The 20,490-nt window shown below is 45.3% G+C and overlaps 3 protein-coding genes across 4 annotated transcripts in view; 2 read left to right on the forward strand and 1 right to left on the reverse strand.

The window, feature by feature from the left end:
* The first annotated feature begins 705 nt into the window (after positions 1 to 705).
* On the forward strand, positions 706 to 2,170 carry LOC119449737 (NIF3-like protein 1). Its single transcript, XM_037712981.2, has one exon. The coding sequence runs from the start codon at positions 753 to 755 to the stop codon at positions 1,662 to 1,664; it is 912 nt and encodes a 303-aa protein (XP_037568909.1). The 5' UTR covers positions 706 to 752; the 3' UTR covers positions 1,665 to 2,170.
* On the reverse strand, positions 1,651 to 7,854 carry LOC119449738 (malignant T-cell-amplified sequence 1). Its single transcript, XM_037712982.2, has 5 exons — positions 7,694 to 7,854; positions 7,230 to 7,382; positions 3,483 to 3,717; positions 2,071 to 2,138; positions 1,651 to 1,760 (listed from the first exon to the last, which is right to left on the reverse strand). Exons 1-5 carry the CDS (start codon positions 7,702 to 7,704, stop codon positions 1,679 to 1,681), a joined length of 549 nt encoding a protein of 182 aa, XP_037568910.1. The 5' UTR covers positions 7,705 to 7,854; the 3' UTR covers positions 1,651 to 1,678.
* Positions 7,855 to 7,982: 128 nt separating this feature from the next.
* The window catches only part of LOC119449739 (fatty acid hydroxylase domain-containing protein 2-like), a 31,148-nt gene continuing 18,640 nt past the window's right edge, over positions 7,983 to 20,490 (forward strand). The window contains exons 1-3 of one of the 2 annotated variants that reach the window (XM_049665421.1): positions 7,983 to 8,246; positions 16,014 to 16,125; positions 19,418 to 19,521. In XM_049665421.1, the coding sequence (XP_049521378.1) occupies positions 8,228 to 8,246; positions 16,014 to 16,125; positions 19,418 to 19,521 (235 nt within the window). In that variant the 5' untranslated portion in view covers positions 7,983 to 8,227. Of the gene's footprint in view, positions 8,247 to 16,010; positions 16,126 to 19,417; positions 19,522 to 20,490 lie in introns of both variants that reach the window. The other variant, XM_037712983.2, reaches the window with a different exon arrangement.

Here is a 20,490-nt window from a genome sequence, read left to right on the forward strand (position 1 = left end):
ATAAAAAAAAGCGCCATACAGTACGCTGCCTGGGAAGTGCAACAGGTATATACATATGTGAAAACAATAAAAACATATTTATGAAATAATTTGGTTACACGATTGTTCTCAAACGTGCTGCAACATAAAACTGTATGTGCGAATGTAGGGAATGGCTGATTCTCTACGACGCATCTGCACCCTTGCAGTGGTTTTTTTGAACTACAAGCATTTTGTCGGACCATTGTACTGTAAAATGCCTCACTATTGCATATTTGGCCTACGTGAACCCCGTTGGGATAGCAGACGACCAAACTGAAAATCGTCAGGGCAATGTCCAGCACTACGTTACGAATGACACTTTTTAGAAATCTGCACTGTAGAACACGTCGGTCAATGCAGCGTAAGTGCAAGTTCGCTCTCGTGATCGTCACCCCTGCACTTTCATTGGCGGGCCGTGGACAGGGGAATCGCTTGCAGCGCCACAGCGTCGTCAAGAAGTGCTCTGCGGAATCCTTTCACCACGATTTCTTTGTATTCAAAGACAGTCCTTTACTTGTTTAAAAAGTGCTGTTAATAATGTGTTATTACGTACATAAACACACTCATACACATATATGACCTTTGAGCATGCCTTTGAGCGTAGAGCCATGTCATGCATTTGCGACAACTTTGCCTACCACGTGACACAGCATGAAGTTTTTCTTCACCAGGTGACACCTTCCGCGCTTTCACCTTCATTCACAAGCTAATGAGGAGTTCCGCGACTGAGCATGTTAGGCTATAATCCGGCGGTCTGGCGTTCTTTGGCCGTAACAGCAGTCTTGCGTTTGCGTACAAATCGCGCAAGACAGTGGCGAGCGGTGCACAGGTGCGTCCATCACGACCACAAAAACTCTACTACAATGGACTTGTCGAAGGTGGTCGAAATACTAGAACGCATAGCACCGCCCTCGACAGCGGCGTCGTGGGATAACGTCGGTCTGCTGATCGAACCTAGCGGTTCGCCGGTAGTGAAGAACGTGCTCCTAACGAACGACCTCACACTGCAAGTGATGGACGAAGCAGAGCAGCGAAACGCCCAGCTGATTGTGTCCTACCACCCACCAATCTTCACGCCTCTGCGCGCGCTTCGCCAATCTCAATGGAAGGAGCGGCTCGTGATCCGCTGTCTTGAGAGAGGCATCGCCGTCTACTCACCGCACACAGCCTGGGACGTGGCTGACGGCGGGGCCAACGACTGGCTCGCGTCGTGCCTCGGATCTTCGACTACGGAGCCGCTGGCGGCTGACGGCGCGGGACGGCGGCTGCGGCTCGAGCCACCCGTGGTCCTGGAAGAGCTCGCAGCGCGGCTCGGAAAGCATGTGGGCGCGCCGAAAGTACGGCTGGCGCTGGCCGCGCGGCATACCACAAGCTCTGCGATCTCGCGCGTCGTCCTGTGCGCCGGCTCTGGCGTTTCCGTGTTGCGCGAGACCTTTGACGAGGCCGAGCTGGTGGTAACAGGCGAGATGTCGCACCACGACATACTGGACGCCACACAACGGGGCGCGTCGGTGTTCCTGTGCGAGCATGCAGTATCCGAGCGCGGGTCGCTGGGCCGATTGGCCAAGCGGCTGAGCCAAGAGGCGCCCGTGCTCTCTGTGGTCATATCGCAAGCAGACACTGGACCCCTTCAACTCGTCTAATTTCTTTATTGTCGCTACTTGACCGGTTTCATGTGCCACAGGCCGTCATTGAGGTAGTGCACGTTCTCCACTCCGATGCCTTTGTTGATGCTGGCTCTGCGAGCAACAGTACACAAAATAATGTTAGTACCAGTTTGACCATAAAATATTACACTTGACCATGCCATCAGTTGGCTATCACAATTATTGAGGAGCGTGTATGTGCGTTGTTCCTGTTCAACTTCAAAAAACACTAGCCAGTGCTACTATGTGATTGTACGGAATCTTATGCCATGGGAGGTACACATCTTCATGCAACAGAAAGTGCTGTTCAATGTAGAAACCCACCGGTGACATTGTTTCACTTGTAGACACAATGACGCATTCAAAGTGTTTCTAGCGGCTTCAGAAACAGTGAAAGACTTACATGTCGTCTGTAGACATGACTGTAAAGCCAACCGCCAGTGAGTGCTCCTTGCCTTCGGCCATGATCGCCTAATAAAGAGTCAAGGAATGCAGTGACAATACCCCATGGCTGATAGTTGAAGTCCCAACATAATTTCTCACCAGTTTTCTTTTTCGCAGCTACATAAACTTTATTGTTACCGTTTTCTTCTCATCTGTACTCTCAAATGTTGCATTTCTAAAAAAAATACCATTTAGTGTCTGATGAGGGCCAAGCCAAAAGCTCCTAGAATTTATTAGTACATTTATTAGTTCCATACATAGCAGGCAATGCTATGAAGGTGAGAGACATGTTTCTTCCACCAGCGGCCACAAAGCGACCAAAACATAGTATGTTGCATACTGGAGGCACAAAAGTGCACAAATGCATAATTTTTACGTAGCCTTATGTCCACAAGTTGTAGTTGTAATATATAAATTAGCTATTACTTAGAGAGCGTCGCAGATCAAAAGGAACTGTAAAACATATGCAGTGACACTTATACGACCACACTACTATGTACTTGCGTTGCTTCCACAGTGTTGCCTGCTAAGCATGAAACGGAGCTTAGATGACATCTCCACAAATGTAGCCCTCTAGGCAAGAATCTCCAAAGCACAGCACAATTTTAGCCTTTAGGAGACGGTGTCACATGACATGACCTGCTGTCATGTCCTTCAGTATACAGGGTGTCCCAGCTATCACGCAGCACGATTTAAAAAAAGAGGAACGGCGTTACGCGAGGAAAACCTAGTGCGTATTGTTTCCAGTACAGTGGAGTAGCCGTCAGTAATTTTTTCGTTACCGTGATTTAATTAGGTAATTGTAATTAATTATCTAACTCTAGAAGTACTGTGCTAATTATCAAAGTGTCAATGAGAAAGTTGTAGAGCAATATGAAAAACTACCGATAAAGCTCTGTGTTGCTCAATACATGCTACATAAATGCGTTTTTCCGAGTGTGAAAGAAGCCCGCGAATACACGCAGAATTGCCGCGCGACTGGGCCGCTCGAGGCACATGCGTGCATTTGCGGGCTTCTTTCACGCTCGGAAAAACACTTTTATGTAGCACATATTGCGCAACAGAAAGCTGTATCGGTAGTTTTTCATGGATGCAGAACTCTTAGGCTTTGTCGCACACACAACACCATGCTGGAACTCTGGCTTTGCACATTTGGCCGGTGGCGTAGTTGTTAACACATTGCTCTCCCAGCCACAGATGGGCCACAGGACAGGTATAATTACATCCTGTTTACACTCATCATTCTGCAGTCTTGTCACTGTCTTTAGCAACTGCCAAGCAGTGAATGTAGCTAAAGCAACTGTGCCAGACATGCACTGTCAAACACCCTTTCTCTACTGTTATACTCGCTGAAGAGGTAAGAAAGGATACGACAACTGTTCCCTTGGGCACACGGGTCATCTTGGCACCAGGTGATGTGAGACCCGGGCACATAATGTTCGCACCACTGAGCACAAACCGGATGGCTCCTTTGTCCACCTGTAGCCAAGGGCACAGGAAGGGGTACTTGTGCAGCAGTCGCAGGGTGGGAAAGTATGGCCCCTCACGTTGTCTGAAGAACAGCAACTCTCCGGCCCCATTGATGAGAATCTCCACATGGTCATGGCTGCAACAGAGGTCATAGACAGAATGCTGCAAATGAGTGCTCTCTCCTGGCACAGAAATGTGGTTGGGGTTTCTGCAGAGACCGCCATGTCAACTGGTAGTTACAATATAAAAGCATTTTGTAAGTTTTGTCATGGCACCACAACATCACAACTTTTAGTGCATTCCAAAGTTAAACTGGTAAATTGTGCCATGGAAAAAAAATTCACTGACGATTACCACACTCCCCAATGCAAAATTTGATCTCCGCTCTATATGTGTTTTCATTTCGCGGTATATTGGCTGGCGTGGACAAGCGGCCTTGTGTGGCACATTGCAAATGGAGTGAGTATGGCGCAACTGCCTTGCTAATCTGGAGATCGCGAGAGCCAGCGTCTGGGGCTAGCGCGTGGATGAAGCGTGGCCTCAAATTACAGAAGCCGCCGCCGCCAGACCTCCCAGACGACACGCGCTGCTCTGGCGCCGTAGTAGCCATCGTCGCTGCACTACGCTTTTCTTCTCACGCTTTCGCCATACCCTCCTTTCCGCCTCATGGTTCCGCTGCACCCTCCTCTCCGCTTTCCTCCTCGCACCTCTTCCCTCGCTACTTTTTTCATTTCCCGCTGTGTGCCGCGTTCGCTCTCGTCTTTCGCTGTGCTCGGTTACGCCGGGAACACCGACGGGCACCTAAGAGCTGCGCTCTAAAAAGAAATGAGTTAGCAAGAGAAGCGTCACACAGACCATAAAACAGGGCAAGAACAAGACCAGCAGACTATTATACAAGTGATGTGCTACATGCAGTAGGGAAGAGACGTCACGACCAGGATGTGTACACTTTTAATTAAGATCAACTTTGCCCTGAATTCTTAAGCTCAAAACTTTTTTAAGCAACCAATTCGAACAAGTTCTATACCAGGGAAAAGCACCTTATATTTTTCGACTGCAGTACTTATGTTGTAGCTGCATTCACCAGGAACAGGTGTGAAAAAATAAAGAGAATCAAAATGTGCCAAGTGCAAAGGTTTTAGTTTTACAAGCTTAAATTTATGAGTCAGAAAGTGTCTGTTGCACATGATTTCAACAAACTTTCAGCACAGATTTCATCACTGTCTTGCAGCTAGCAGTGGTCCCATTGTCTGCCCCTGCAAGAAAAGCTAAGGGCAGCGAGTTGCATTTCACTTGGATGGTTCGTACAAACCACTCTTTTTCGAACATAGCCAAGCACGGTGAAACTGTGTCACTCAATCTCCAAAATCATATCTGCCACTGCTTAGGAATTGCAACTTTAAATGTTCGAGTGGGGAGTGTGCTTGGATGAGAATTAAAGATTGCTAAAATGTTTAACTTGGGAACTTGTGTCCCTGAGCACATGTAATTTCAAACAAGAATCTACAGCAAGCTGTCAACCATTGTTTCCTAATGCTGTCCATACACCATTTCCAATGGTGCCCATAGTTCGGAACACTTCCAGAAAATAAAGTAACATCAGCTCGTCAAAGATTGCCAATTGCCTACCACGTCAAGCAGGAATGGTGCAGCCGATGGAACTGAAGGAATGCGAAAACTTGTTAAAGGGGTCCTCAACCATCCCTCTGGCTTGGCGAAAAAACATAGTCCACAGATAGCATACGCTGCTGTGAACATCTCAGCCAAGTTTTACAGTCGTGCGCGGGGTGTGGAACTCTTAAGCGGAGCGCGAAGTCATATTTCTCTCAAACGCTCTCTTTTCAACAGAAGCCATGTTCCTCACTCTTTTCTGGACACTTCATTTCATCGTAAAGCGTCCGGAAAACACGACTGTTATTGGCGAAAGGTGTCTGGACCTGTTTGGATAAGTGCGCTTCTTACTACTGTTACTGTGTATATTTATTGACGAAATTTATTAACCGGGCTGAAGTACGCGAAAATCTACGTTTGAATTGTCATCATAATTGCATACTTCCGGAAGAAGGCGACTGTAGTCTGCTCCCGCTCGGCCACCCACGTACGAATTAAACTTTGGCCACCCTGCTTATCGGTGTCGTAGTGGTCAGATCCCGCTAGTTTTGACTAGCTTTGAATGCTCAACTAGCCTTGAACCACATGAAACTTAAAGTCAGACACGTGTAGGTTTGACAGAGCGCGCTCACTCCTGGCCGCTACTGGTTAGACGCATTGGCAGACTTATTGATAGCGCTTCAAAATGTGAAGTTGGATGTGAATAATATCTGTCGGTCAAGCTGGTGAAGGACAAAGCTGGTCTGCACAACGTTAGCACGGTCAGACTGGAGCACTGAACATGAGCATGCACTCAAGCCCTGTCGTGCACAACGCAAACGCTGCACATACGCACTACAGTTGCACGTAGCTGTGGTCTGCTACTAGCATAGATATCGCGGCCGCCGCGGAGTGTCACGACGAGTCCGTTGGCTGAGCGCACTGCGGCTCGCTGAGGATAAGTGCATTTGGTGCATCGTAGGTGCCAAAATCAGAAGTAGTTCCATCTACATGAACATCCCAAATAAAATTTGAACTGCACACCACGGTGACGTTCAGTAAGCGGAGCACTGTGGGCACACCCCGCTCTGCCGTAGCCTTCGTAGTGCAAATCGTTGAAGGAGTGGAAGCACCGCGAACATTGTGTTTGATTGCCAATAACTTAGCTTCTGCTGAATGCATTGAAGTACTTTTTGTGGAAAATTATTTCTGAAATAGCCTATTTTAACTTCAAATGCATTTCTCTACTTCTGTAAAAAGTGCTTCAACGCTTTTAAAAGTTAGTGTCTTTTCAGCTTCAAGTAAACTGAATGGCCTCAATAGAAATTAATAGAATCGGACACCTTTTAATGAAGTGGTTGGGGCCTCCAAAATACTGTATTGTAAAGGTTGCGTATCGAACAGCTCGCAATAGAACAGGAACAGAATTATTCCTTGGTTATACAGGTTGTAGAGGTGCTCGAATACGTTATACGTTGTAGAGGCGCTCGACTGCAATGCCTACACTACAAAACAAAAGAAGTATAAATTGCATGCCGATAAACTACAGTGGTAAATAAAGCTTCATCAGCAAGCGCTTTGTGAATTTACATACATTACTTGCATGTAGCATCCCGAAATGTTTGTTGGCAATTTTAGCACAGAATATACAATGAAAAATAATCACCATTTCCAAAGCTGCGACAAGGTCATGTATACTTTTACACAATAAGCAGGAAGGGCAAGTTGAACCGCAGTGAAATTTTTGTTGAGGCATGAGGAATAGACTGCAGACCGATCTAGTTTACGGAAGTCTATCTTGCAGACGGTACAATGAGCTAAAAAAAGAAAAGAGAGACAAGAAACAACAGAAATTAAAGGAGATAAGACGGAGGGCGGAAATAGTCGCGAGAGAAGCGCTGAACTGCAGCGAGTACAAATTGTAGACATGCAGTGACAACCGTGGCGCCTCGGAGTATTGCAAACAGCTGGGTCCCAAAGGTCCGACTGAATCATAGCGGAAACCTAACGCTTCTAACACTGTAAACACACCACATTTGAGACGTAAAAGTAACCTACCACTTGACGGTCCGGAGAAGGTCTTTTTTCGGAAGTATCTGGTTGATGTAGTCTTCAGAGAGAGGGAATTGTTCCAGGATTCTGCCTTTTATGGCCTTTTGCACGGACGACTTGAGCTGCGTTATGCCGGATACGTGCTCCTTTTCATCAAACCTGGGATTCAGAAAGGTGATAAGAGGCGAAAAGTCTGAGCACAACATCCGGAACAGCACGCGGATGGTTACGAGACTATGAACAGCCCTTTACGGCTGAAAGTTTCTTTTCTTCTATTTCTTTCAGTTTATTACAACATGTAAACAGCAGTCAGCGTGCGCCCATGAATTAGGTGCAAATCAACTAGCCACACCTTGAGCTACTTTCGCGATGTGAAGAGTTGGCACTTTTTGCCTACAGTAGTGCTCATGCGTGGTCAACCGGGATAACATGAAAGACAGCCGATGCAAGTTCTACGTAGCACGCCTTACTTTTTAAACATGTTGCTTGTATCTTTGATCGAAGGCTTCCAAGCCTCTTTTTCAACTGGTCACTACGAGCGATCTTTAAAACGCTCAGTTGCTTGGAAGTCCAGTACAACGCAAACAACACACCGCCAGAACCAACACCGGTAGGAATCGACTCGACCTGGCTCGACTCAAGTTGGCCTCTCTGTCTACTTCTGTTCATTTTTGAAGTCTCAGACGTAGTCAAGCCAGGGCAAGTCAAGAAAAACAGGAACGCTTATCTTTTTCTTTTTTTTGGTTTTGTTTTTGATGCGAACTCTTCAGTCAGCTGTACTTGACTCACCGCGGACTCGCTCGCGTTCACACCGCACTCGGCTGAGAGACCGACTGGCCCGCGCGCGGAAGTTGCAAGCAACTGCGCGCTACCTCTACAACGGCACCTCCACTATTTCTCACTCGCCGTACGAAAAAGATAGAAACAGAAATCTCTTATTTACCAGACCACCAGCCTTTCCACAGGAGTTGACGCGTTGCGCGGACTGACAGTTGCCCTTCACAATGCTGGAACACCAACAAAGTAAGTGCGCGCGTTTAGTCGTCATCGCATTGCTTGCCTGACGAGTCTGAGAGAGCGCGAAAGGGCGATGAGTGCTATGCGCCTCTTTGTTTTGGACAATGAATGGGGCAAAGCTGTTGCTTAGGGCGCAACGAAACCCACCGCTAGCTGGATTTTGGCGATTGTCCATTTATTTGCGCAATGCGCAGTGACTGGATGTGCTGTCAAAAAACGCCTCGGCGCTCGTGTAAATAACTTTCAACCAAATTTAGTCTGTACTAGCAAACTGCTAAAAATTAAGACTGGGACTTAGCCTATAATATGCGCGAATTTAGATATTGTGCTGAACGATCGAAACAGCTGTATGATCTTCACTAGCAGTGACTGCAGGTGTTGCTAAGAAGCATCTTGACGCTTGCTGGAAGGAGTACGTTTTAGTAAAAGCTCAAAATTTTTGGGACTAATGTTGGCGTATTGCGAGCTCGAGTAACGCGCACGTTGACGACGCAGTATTTGTTATCTGCGCTGGCTGTATATTAAATAGCACCGTAAGAGGAAAGTGCTCGGGAATGTGGTTTGCGCAAGCACGCACGTGCGTAATTGGAGACAAGGACATGTTTTATTTGTCCATTTTGCAACGGCGATGGTGCGCGTTTCTTGTGCGTCACCGACGGATGACGATCAAGTAATGTGTTGTTACCATGGTGCCTCTTTGCCCCGTTTCAAATCGTGCGCATCAGAGGGCAGCGAAGTTTCGCTGTACGTTAATTTTTCGTTGAAGTTCCGTTCCTCTTGCCACTGCCTTCTACATGTGCGCAGTTTGGTATCTAGGCAACGTTTTCTTGCCTAACTCGATTAAATCGTCAATACAATCAAAACGCTGTGCTGAGTGAAGGTGCTTGGAAAAACCAACAAAAACAAAGAAAAAGAATTAAATGAAACATTTTTGAGCACTATATATCCAGCAGTAAGTGAAATGACGACTTCTTCGCTCAAAGGCACAGGTTTATGTGCACACTTCTCTCGACAAACAGAAAGCCACCCGAATCTGCCTTATACAATCCTTACAAATAACCAGCATTGCGTTATATGCACCTGGATTGAAGAATAATCTTGGTACTTAATGAGGCAGCCTGTACTGCCTTGGGTAGAACAGCAGCGCGACTGGCTGGTTAAGCGAAACATCACAATGAAGGGTTATGTATATATAGTACAAAACAGAAAAAAAAAAAAAAGGTCAATCTTTGTTATGTCCTTCTAGCCGTTCTGCTGTTCCATCACCCATGCACTCACTGGCTGAGAACCTGTCTATGGCAGCCCACTGCTACCTTCAGTGCCTCGTGTTCCAGATTGATATGTTTGGTGAATAGACCACAATTTTAATGTAAACCAGTTATTGAAAAATTTCCATGCTTCTATCACTGGTTACTGTTAGGTTCAAGAGGAATAACTGTTATACGTTACGTACATGTTTTGCTGATTTGTAAGGCTACATATGTGTGAAGCAGTAGCGCACCCAGGATCTCTGCGAGGGGGGGGTGTCAGGTTGCCAATACCATCTAAACAGCACTAACTTCAATTTCTTCATGGGAAATTGTCAAAAAAATGCGTTTTTTGCGAGTGTGCGGACGATTGCGCGTCTTACATCTTAGTTGCAGTACTCAAATGCGCAAGGAAAGAAAAGGGGTTAAACAAAAGGGGGGGTTAGGTCGGCTTCAGGGGGGGTTACAACCCCCCCCTCCCCCCGTTGGTGCGCCACTGGTGTGAAGTGTACTTATGCTGCTTCCAGGAAAAGAGCTAGAGAGACATAAAAAGTTCAGAGCCTCTATTGACACACCATTAATTAAAGGGCTTTGTTTCATGAACACTGGCTGTTAAATTTTCTGTAGCAAATAAAACCTACAGGCACTACCTTAACACTTTGTGAATGAACAAAAGTTAAGGGTGCCATCTAAAACAAAAAATGTGATGAATGAGTGCTTTTATGGTGGGATTGTGCCTTTTTCAAGGCATGCAGTTTTTTTTTTTTTTTTTTTTCTTGCTAGGTTGAGCTCAAATCTGTACAAAATTATCAAACAAAAATTTGAGCTAGAAGACAGTGAAAAAGGCATAGAGTATCTCAATACAATTGTATTATCACAAATGTCATCTAGTGTAATCGCTATTGCTCAAAACTGCAAGAGTAGTCATGATTGGGCACTTGCTGTTTGGGCTGCCACTACAACTGATTCACTGAATGAAAGGAGCCAGTTTTTTATTAGATATAGAAGGTGGGTTTATCAGTTGCAGTCACAGCAACACTTTTCACTACCATTAAAAATCCTGCAGGAAACTGAAGGTCTTCTCTACACGTCCTCTGAAGTGATAAGGCTGGCAAACATCACACACTCGGCATTCAATAATCAGTATGACAAGGGACAATATCCCTGGGAGATAAGCTCAGCGCAGAAATGGCAAACTCTGTGAGCAGTTGATGACGTGTTTTCCGAAACTACTGTCCTTGCCATGGAACGCCTGGGTCTTCCATTTGCTATGTTGGGAGCTGAACGGACTGAGTACAAATGTTCTGCTGGCTTTGCATTGTGTTATCTATGCCTTCTCGCACGCATTTTTGCTGTCACATCTTTCCCACTGTCACCCAGCAGGAGACCCTTCTTTTATGCCTTCACTCTCTCTTTCAATATGGGGCCGTATTCTGAAACGTTCGCCTAGGCGAAATTTCGCCTAGGCGAAATCAGCATGCGCGCTGATTGGCTGGTTGAGCAAATTGAATGACGTCGGGCTCAACCACCCAATCAGCTCATCCAATTTTGCTAAAACAGCCAATCGGCGCACGCCTGAAAGCGAAAAAAGAAATTTCGCCTAGGCGAACGTTTCAGAATACGGCCCCTGGTTCAGCTCTTTTCTATGTGTCTTGTTGTTATCGTTGTTGTTGTAAGAGAATGGTCCACGGACACCTGAACTGTCTCATGGCCAAGGAATGGGGAAAGGGGAGAAAAGGAAAGTGAATGCTGGAAGTGGGCCAGGCTTACCTTGAAAGTGATTGCTCTTAGAAACATTCTCATTAATTATAGTCCAGCTTTGTTACATAGTGCACATGAAAGCAGAAAGCTGCCTCCTATTTCTAGTTATATTTAATTTTATATTTAGGTTCTATGAGCAGGCACATTATTGTGCGCACATTATTGTGTGGCTTATCTAACATTTCTGATGAAAGTAAGCTTTAGTATAAAGGAGCGCTGGAAGCTGGTATTAGCTCTATACGGGTTAAATTTAGAGTCAGATCTGAGCTTCAAAATGAGAATGACTTTATTTTGTGTGGCATTTATTTGTTACTCTTTCACTAATTAGTAAGAGTTGTTACTTTATTTTCTGCCTTTGGTATTGGTCAGTATTGAAACATTAATCTAGTTTCATACAAACTTGGAGTCTTACAAAAAGAGAGAGAGAAGGGTTGATGGGCCTTTCGCGAAACCTACAGGACTACCAATACAGTGATAAAAAACTTACCTTCTAGGTCGATTTTTTTCTTTTTCTTCTTATCACATGTCGAAAGTATTGCTAAAATTAGCATTCTTCTCCCACAGTGTTTCTGCCATCGTTTATGTTTTTATTGCTGTGAACTGAATGTACTCCCTCGAGCAATATGAAAGGTAACATGTAAATTGCTTTTCAAAGGCTGTAGTGACTAAACACACATGCCCCGCATAAATGTGTTACATCAGAATAAATGTCCGATGAGAAAACTACTGGTTATATAACAGTTCAATCCACAGATCACGAGTTGTTATTGCTTAACAATCAATTCAGTGTTCCCTGTTATATAGCTCATGACTGTACATCGTTTGTAGCTGCACGTGCTTCAGAAATTGTTTGTTTTAGCCAAGTCAAAATTAGAGATACTGGCAGATAGAATGCTTACACTTTAATTGTGATTCCAAATTTTATATTACCCCAAAGACAAGTGGCACAGTACTGTGCATTCTGTTTTGTTCCCACCCTTCATGGTGAGTAATTATGACAGGGACATAAGGGGGGGGGGGGGGGGGTGCAATACGTATGGCATACTGCTGCTAACATGATGAGGCCTGTGGGTTTAGTTCGTGGCCATTGCAACCACGTTCTAATGAAACAGAATGAGAAAATTTGTTATTCTCGTGTATTTAGCTTTAGGTGCAAATTAATTCAGAGCTCTCCAATGCCTCATTTTTCACAGCCTTAATCTTATTTTCATGGGTAAATCCCATCAGTTATTATATAGTTACAGCAAGGCATGAAGTGTGGACATAATATGGATTGCAAACTTGTTAAAATTAATTCAGAGCTCTCCAATGCCTCATTTTTCACAGCCTTAATGTTATTTTCATGGGTAAATCCCATCAGTTATTATAGAGTTACAGCAAGGCATGAAGTGTGGACATAATATGGATTGCAGACTTTTTTTGGCTTTATGTGCCTACCCTGGTCCACTTCAAAGGACTGAGGAATGGATTACAGTTCTTTGCCAAGCCTTGCATTAATGGTAGAGGACACTTAGACATTTGTCTGCACCCTGCAGCTTGTATATCCATCTGCATTTCTGTTACTGGTGTCTGTGCTCAATATCTCAGTTTTCCTCATGACTGCAATCTTTTTTTATCCCACATTCTATAAATCTCCATAAAAATGAGAAATTACTTTCAATTTGTGGGTACATGCTATTACAGAATTGTTCTTGCACTGACTGTAAGAGTAACAACAAAAGACATCACAACACAGTGCTTAAAGGGACCTTGAAACAATTTTGACGATTTTGTACAATCGTTAAGGTAGGTCCTTCTGAACATTAAGTGACGGATCTAAGCACTGCACGTAAAGTGTGTAATTTATTCAAAGGTTTTGAAAATGTGCATCGCTACCGATCGCAGTGGCGCCGCTCCCCTAAGTTTTCAGTTGCCTCATCACCATCTACATTGCAGGCGCGCGTGACGTCAATCGGGCGAGCTATCCGATTGGCTGCCCATGTTGCGTGGCCTATACTTTTTCCAACTTTATGGTGAAAAAGTATCATTCGTAATAGTTGGAATGATGGTCAATTTGTTGCTATAAAAAAATAAGTAACAGAAAGAAAATACACGACAATTTATCACTAGTACACTCAAGCTCTTCCGGCACACAGCAAGTGTCGTCTGCTTGTGTTACAATGTGCTCTGTGTTGACGCTAGCTGCGCAGTCAGTGTTGGTCACAAGGTTTCTTTTCGTGAGGACCATGAATCGCCCTTGTTGTGTTCTGGGCTGCAAATCTAACGATTGGCGGTGTGTCAAGCCACGACATCGTGTCCTTCTGCAAGGCAACAGCCTAGCTGAGTGGCTGCAGAGCATCAGGCTGTCGGTATCTGATCAGCGCTAGGATCTACACATTTGCGGCCGTCATTTCACACTGGAGGATTACCACCACAATAGAAAGCTTTAGCGTGTTTACTGTTTCGGTCAATGCAGGCACACTGAGCGAACAACCAGACAAACGCAGAGCTAATAAAGTAGTAACCAAGCTTATTCTACTTTGCTGCTGGTGCAAATTTTCAGCAGCAGTATAATCGTGAGCTCATTGTCTTTTTAAATGTTTAAAATGTTTACATTTGGTTAGAGCAATATAAGCTTTGTGTTTGACAGCTTAAGCTCTGCGCCACCAGGTGGCTGCACCATGCAGGTCGCTCGTGTTTATGCCTCCGTACATGTGACAAAATGTTTGTAACGCATGCTGCTTGGACAGCTCTCGCTGGGGATCGTTGGCTAGGCAGTGTTGCGAAGTCCGAAGTCTGAGCGGCCACGAAGGTTCCATGTATGGTGCCGTGCCAGGTGCCAAGAGGAGGAGATATCCAGGGAGATTAGGAAACTGTTTCATATACACTGTACATGGTATTTTACAAGAAGGGCTCCATGATATTGGAGCTGTCTACGTGCTAACATCATTGCATGTAGTAGCGTTTACATCTCCGAGCGTTCTACATGGTCGAGCGTCTCTACATGGTCAAGCCTCCATGGTCAAGCGTCTCTGCATGGTCGAGCCTCAAGCGTCTCTCCCTCGTCTGGTGTGTCTCCACAGCACTCAAGTCCCCGGTTTTCTCCCTTCCGTTTCCCTCTTTCACTCGACAAGGGGAATACACTTTAGTTCTTTTAGCCAATGACAGTCTTTGGTCAGGTAGCCATATCCCGCACGTGATGTGTCGTCGTTTACCGCCGGGCTCCGCCTCCAATCTTGCTAGGTCGCCCCCGAACACAGGCAGCGGTTGACACCTTGGGAACCGAACGTTGATGTCGTTCCCCCGGGATTGCCAGACACTGGCCCCTTTCAAGATTCGCCTCTCCATAGCGGTCAGTTCGCGGAACCAGGGAGGGCGGTGGCTGTCTCGAAAGGGCGCCAGGTTACGTCGCAGTTGGCGCCGGGCTTCGTCGTGGTTCGGGCGGCGCTGGTAATTCACGGAACCGCACCAAAGGGCGACGCTGCCGTTTAGCGACGCATGAGGTAGCCTGGAGGCCAACTGCTAATCCCTCAGTCCCAGGTGACAATTCTCGGCCGTGTGAAAGGGGCGCCAGGTGGGCGCGTCTGAGTCGGCGCCGGCCTCCTTTGTCCCAAAGGACCACCAGACACAACAGCAGCTAGCGGAGAGGTTGGAGAGGCTTTGCGCGCTGCCTCCAAGACATCGGAAGTAGACGAGATGACGTCACATCATGATGCATAGCCAGTGAAGGCGGAGCTAAGCCCCAATCGCTCGGAGAACAAGTTAGGTAACCTGTAATTGCCCGTGGCTCTTAATATGAGACACTTCACTTAATTTGTAGTGCGAATGTTTTACTATGGCTGTACCCTACGCATCTACAAAATTTGTCCAAGCCGTTTCAGGGATCCTTTTAGTAGCAGCTGAGGCTTTATTCAATTGCGATGTGCTCGTGGATAAATAAGGCAGCGTCATGATAAAGTGCAGGTAGATTTCACTGTCAGTGTTTTCTTTCACTTTATCTTGAAATTGTTGTCCCCTCTTTATCCAACAGTCGCGTGTGTTAGAATAAAGCCTCGCTTATCAATTGTTGTGTTGTGCTTCTGTCACTTATCTCGTGGGTTCTTTTATTGTTGTATGCGCATGCCCTGTGACTGTCATAGTGGCGCAGTGGCTATGGCATTATGCTGCTGTGCACAAAGTTGCGGATTCGATTTCCCGTAATGGAAAATGCTTGCATGTGTACCATGCTTTGGGTGCAAGTTAAAGAACCCCCAAAATTATTACAAAGCCCTCCACAGTGGCATCTCCCATAACTCACTGTGCAGTTTTGGAATGTTAACCCACATGAATTAAGGGCCATAACCTGCTGGCAATTCACAGTAAAGTCCAAAACCAGGGACTGTTGATTGGTGATCTATCATATACGGCATAGTGAAGAGACGGCACTTAGGACAGATAAAAGACACGTGTCACTAACCAACTCCGTGTCGTCATCTCATCTAATTTTTCTGTGCACTGCCTCTGCGCTATGGTGTACGTAAGCCCAACGAAATGTGTAAGCTTTCTTCAAGTTCATTAACTTGTCATAAGTTAGGCAAAACTTCCTCTGAAGTAAGTTGGTAAGGTTTTCTGTGCATTCTTTAGAATGGTGGGAAGGAAGCACATACAAAAGAGCCTTGTCCTCTCTTGTGTATGACTCATTCACACCATTCCAAAGGATTATGGTAACCACTCCAATCACGTTGCCATGCTGTTCTACTCTCGTGCTGCCAGATCAGTGATATTGTTGTCGTTTTCATACCAGCAGTGAGAGTAGCAGAGGAACCTCGGGGCCAGCTGCTGTCATCGCTCAAGAGCTCCGTGTTTATCCTGGGCACAGCATTCGTGGTGCTAGTTGCTGGAAGCAACACTCTTACCTGGCAAGTATAGAACCATGAAAGGGTTTGTCTTTAAGAAGGCAGTAGTCAATTTCTGCCAGAATTGAAGTCGAGTCTCCAGCCTTGGTGTTCTAAAATCCTTTTGATTTGCACCTATGGATCAGGTGAAGATGTTAAAAATTTTCAGATGCTGACATAAGTAACCTACATACACATAATAACACTTAATTTTTTGTCACATACCCATAGCACCAAATGATTGCATTACAGTGGTGGAGAAGGTTTACAAAAATGTACAAATCGACATTATCAACTGGAAAGTAACAAAAAAAAATGTCATTACGCAGCAGCAAATATGTATCAGCAATGCAGCATTTACAAAAATGATGAAAGCAAATTACCGGACAAAGCAGTCACGGGCATCATGGGTTAGCTTATTGTCTTATAGATTGTGTATGGGGGGGGGGGGGGGGGAACACTTTGAACAAACCTGTCTTTCCAGTTAACTTCTTTCACTTTAATTACTGACATGTAATGCGTAATCTAATGTGAACTTAAAAGATATCTATTTCTGTCTATGCCAGTTGCTCTGAGCACTGTGTGAAGTGCTCCCTTTGTCACATATTCTTTATCGCTTAAATTCTATCCATGATGAGGTCAAGCCGTAGTCTAAAAATGGACAGATCAAATCCTAAGTCTACCTATTGCCATCTGCAACAGCCCCAAGAGGGTGTACACAGGCTGCAGCAGGCATGGCCGGCTGTACTACACACGATACGTCGACTTTCTAACAAATACGAGTGAGCGTGACAACACGCCTGTTGTACTCTCGCGATGGCTGTGACCGTTGGAAAGATTTCGTATTGTGCACCCATATATACTTTCTCTTTACAGTCATCTGAAATTTTGAATGCCTTCATAGGGCAACCCTCCTGGGTGTCATAGGGAAACCCTCCAACACGCTGCGGGCTTGCCTCTACTGCAGAACATCATCCTTGAAGCCCACATCCAACATCACATCTGCATGGAGAACGTCCCGCAAGGCTATTCCCTTCTGGCCTGGGATTATCAGAAACATGACAGTGCCCCCCCCTTTCACTCAGTCCCTACCCCCATGGGAAACCCTGATTGCTTCACGGTACTTTCACCGTCCCATATCTCGTAACAATGCTCCTGCCCGCAAACTTTGTGTCACACGACAGCTCACAGAGGCCTTTGACATCTATACTGATGCTGCTTTTTCTGTCAGCCAGGCCTGTATGGCATGGGTTTTCACGCAGAACCTATACGCCTATACGGGGACCTACACCTGCCACCTCCCGTCCAGTACCCCAATGCATGATGAGCTCCTGGCCATCTGGAGGGCGATTGCAAGCCACCCATATACCAGACAGAAGCCGGCCCACGTCTTTACTGATTCACATACAACCTACTCTGAAATCTTTTGCCTAGCCTTGGAGTATACCACCCGTTTCAGCAATTCAACCAATCTTTCGAAGCATGGACAGGCAGACAATCCGATAGAAATCATCTGAATGCTGGGGCATACTGATTTGCCCGAGGGCGATACAGCGGCACACGCCACTGCTTCTTCCGCAGGTGGGACAACCAATCTTTCTCTACTCCCGCCCTTTGGGGCAAACCTCTATGAGCTCCTAAGCAACACGGTATCCTCGGTAGCTACCATGCCATATGTGCATCGTGTACTTCAGTCGATTACTTCTCGAATAGTTTACCATTTTTTGAGTGAATCCCCACTTTTGCACTGTCAAGAGGTCTTCATCATTGAGGTCTATGCAAATTCAGCTTATACACCATACTCCTATAGCAAAATGACGACAATACGACAGTGACGTGCATGCACTGCTGCGCAGATTGTAATAATTTAATTTGGCAATGTTCTGTTTTCGAAACTGGGAGAATGGCCAAACAGGCATTACAATGAACGAACTACCATGAAGCATTGCTTACGAATTTTAACATGCAGCTTTTATTTGCGTAATACGGAAACCAGAGCAGCCTGCTCAGGGTGGTTTAGAGGGACTGATAAACCGCTTTTCTGACCGAGTACAGCCCCGGCACAAGTGATCACTCGTCAATTGAATTGAAGCCCTGACCAAGGCAGCATCATGGGATTCCGTGAACAGTGTGCAGTCCGGCAACGTCCCTATCTCTTCCCCACAGAGGACTTGTGTCTGCCCATTTATCAATAAAGGACTTTCATTCATTTAGCATGAGGTACACTATTTTCTAAGTTGCACCACATTTCTGATGGTGTTCTACCAAAGCTGCTCAAGCTCACCATGGGCTACAGTGGCTCTGTTTGCAGTTAATAGTTTAATTGCACATGAACAATTGTTGATCAAGCTTGTTGTAAAGCTCCTGGAAAAAGAAATAGCCAATGATGAATTGACAAGATCAAAACAAACTGCTATTAGCTTGGTTCTTATGAATGTGAAAATGCCTGGCACAGCATAGTATGATAGCATCTATGGTGGTTTGACAAAGGAACTCTGCTTCTTGCCTGCCTATTGTTATGTGAGCAATTTGCATTCTTACACATGTTTTGCTGAACCAATGGGATGCCTTGAAACGACCAGCCAAAGTTGAGCAGCTTATTAAAGAGACACTGAAGAGAAGCACAAAATCGGTCTAAGCTGATAAAGTATGCTTTCAAAACTCAATTTTCTTTAAGTTTATTGCGAGGGGTTAAATTCTAGACCAGAAAATGAAAAACAAACTTCCATTTCTTGAATTTCACCCTGGCATTGTCATCCTGGCATTGCCAGTATGCCAGGCTGACATCACTCATTTCAAAGTATTTTCTTGGGTTTTGGTAAACGTTTTCAGAACTTGCTATGTTCAGTTTGTAGCTCTCTTAGAATACAACTGGTCCACTTTTACTGATAATAAATTAACAAGTCCCGATTAGACACTGTCAAAAGCTATGTCATCATAGCAAGCTGGTGTGGGAACTTAAAAATGGCGTCATCATCCATCTTTTTCTTTTTTTTTTCTGGCTTACCAAGCCTGAAAAAAGTGTATCTTTTACCGAGTGGGTTCTTTTTTTTTTTTGGTACTATAGAAATGTAACCTATTAATGTAGCTCAACTTGCTTTTCTCTTTAGTGTTCCTTTATTAATGTAACATGTGTAAATTCAGAAAACATGTGACTAACACTCAAATAGAATGTATTGTTGTTGGTTAGGAATTTCACTAGTGCAATATTCATTGCATATTTAGTGCATCATACATTTTCTAATCTGAAATTAACAGTTTTCTGTGTTCTCCTTTCCTTGTGGTTCAGTGACTCTAAATTAATTTCCTTCTCTAGGCACCTGCAGCGCTTCTGGGGGGCATCAGGCAACTTCTGGCAAGGCCAGTGGGATGCTGTCGAGGCTTTCTTTGATGGAGACGAGTTCTCCAAGAGTATTTGGGGTCAGTCTCTCTCGTTTTCATGTTACTATTCAACTTGCTTGCACTAATAAGCATCACTGTTCTAAACATTCTTTGTATGCCGTGCATTTTACTCTGTAATGTCTTATATCACCATGTCTTTAATGATGGTCTGTATTTGTATTTGGTATTAAAAGTGAATTGTTTCATCGCGAACCTCACCAGGTTTGGTGACCGTGCATGCCGTGGCTTTTCCCTTGCTAAGTAGGCTAACCAATCACAGCGGAATGCGCGCCGCTGGGTTCCTAGCAGCACCACCAGATGGTGCTCACCTGCATGCGGATACGAATTATTGTATTTTTGTCACATCTACGCCCTTTTAGTACAAGATGATGGTTGGTACCAGGGGGAACCCACGCGTGCATTGTTCTGAGTGTGAGCGTTCTTACGCATTGGAAGAAACGTGGTTTGAGTCAGCATGCAAAGCGAACGTTGCAGATTTTATATGTAGGATGTGTGTGCTAGGGTCGCGGCTAGACCGTCTAGAGCAGGAGAAGGGTAAGCTAGCTAAGCGGGTTGGAAAGCTAGAAAAGGAGTTTAAAAGCAAACAGAAGCAGAGGAAGGAGGTAAAAGAAAAGCTAGACAACGTAGAAATGCAGCTGAGGGCCACCATTTCGTAAAGAAATGGTGAACACATCGAGGTGAGCACCGCGAATGGAGCTGGCTCCGATGCGAGTGCAGCTAAGACAGCCGAAACTGCCACGCTGGAAAGCTGTGGCGGAAACATCAGTGATGGTCACGAAGGGGCTACCAATGACGTGGCCGCAGGAGAAAACAACAAAGCAAAGGGCAAGGATAAGACAGGAGGGGAGGCAATCGTGACCTCGGGGGCAGCTTTCGGCGGCGAGGAGGAAGAAAAGCGTCGAGTTGTCTTTGTTGGGGATTCCAACATGCGTAAAGTAGAACTGGTGATAACAGAGAGGGTAAGTGCGGGCGAACGAGTCCAGGTTA

The sequence above is a fragment of the Dermacentor silvarum genome, chromosome 4, assembly GCF_013339745.2.
Source record: "Dermacentor silvarum isolate Dsil-2018 chromosome 4, BIME_Dsil_1.4, whole genome shotgun sequence".
Classification (NCBI taxonomy): Eukaryota; Metazoa; Arthropoda; class Arachnida; order Ixodida; family Ixodidae; genus Dermacentor; species Dermacentor silvarum.

Excerpts from the sequence above, each read along its gene's own strand:
- LOC119449737 (XM_037712981.2), top strand. The coding sequence starts at position 753 with ATGTTAGGCTATAATCCGGCGGTCTGGCGTTCTTTGGCCGTAACAGCA.
- LOC119449738 (XM_037712982.2), bottom strand. Across the intron at positions 2,139-3,482 it reads TGCCCAAGGGAACAGTTGTC|GCGATCATGGCCGAAGGCAA; the intron begins GTATCCTTTCTT and ends ACTCTTTATTAG. Across the intron at positions 1,761-2,070 it reads GTCATGTCTACAGACGACAT|AGCCAGCATCAACAAAGGCA; the intron begins GTAAGTCTTTCA and ends TGTTGCTCGCAG.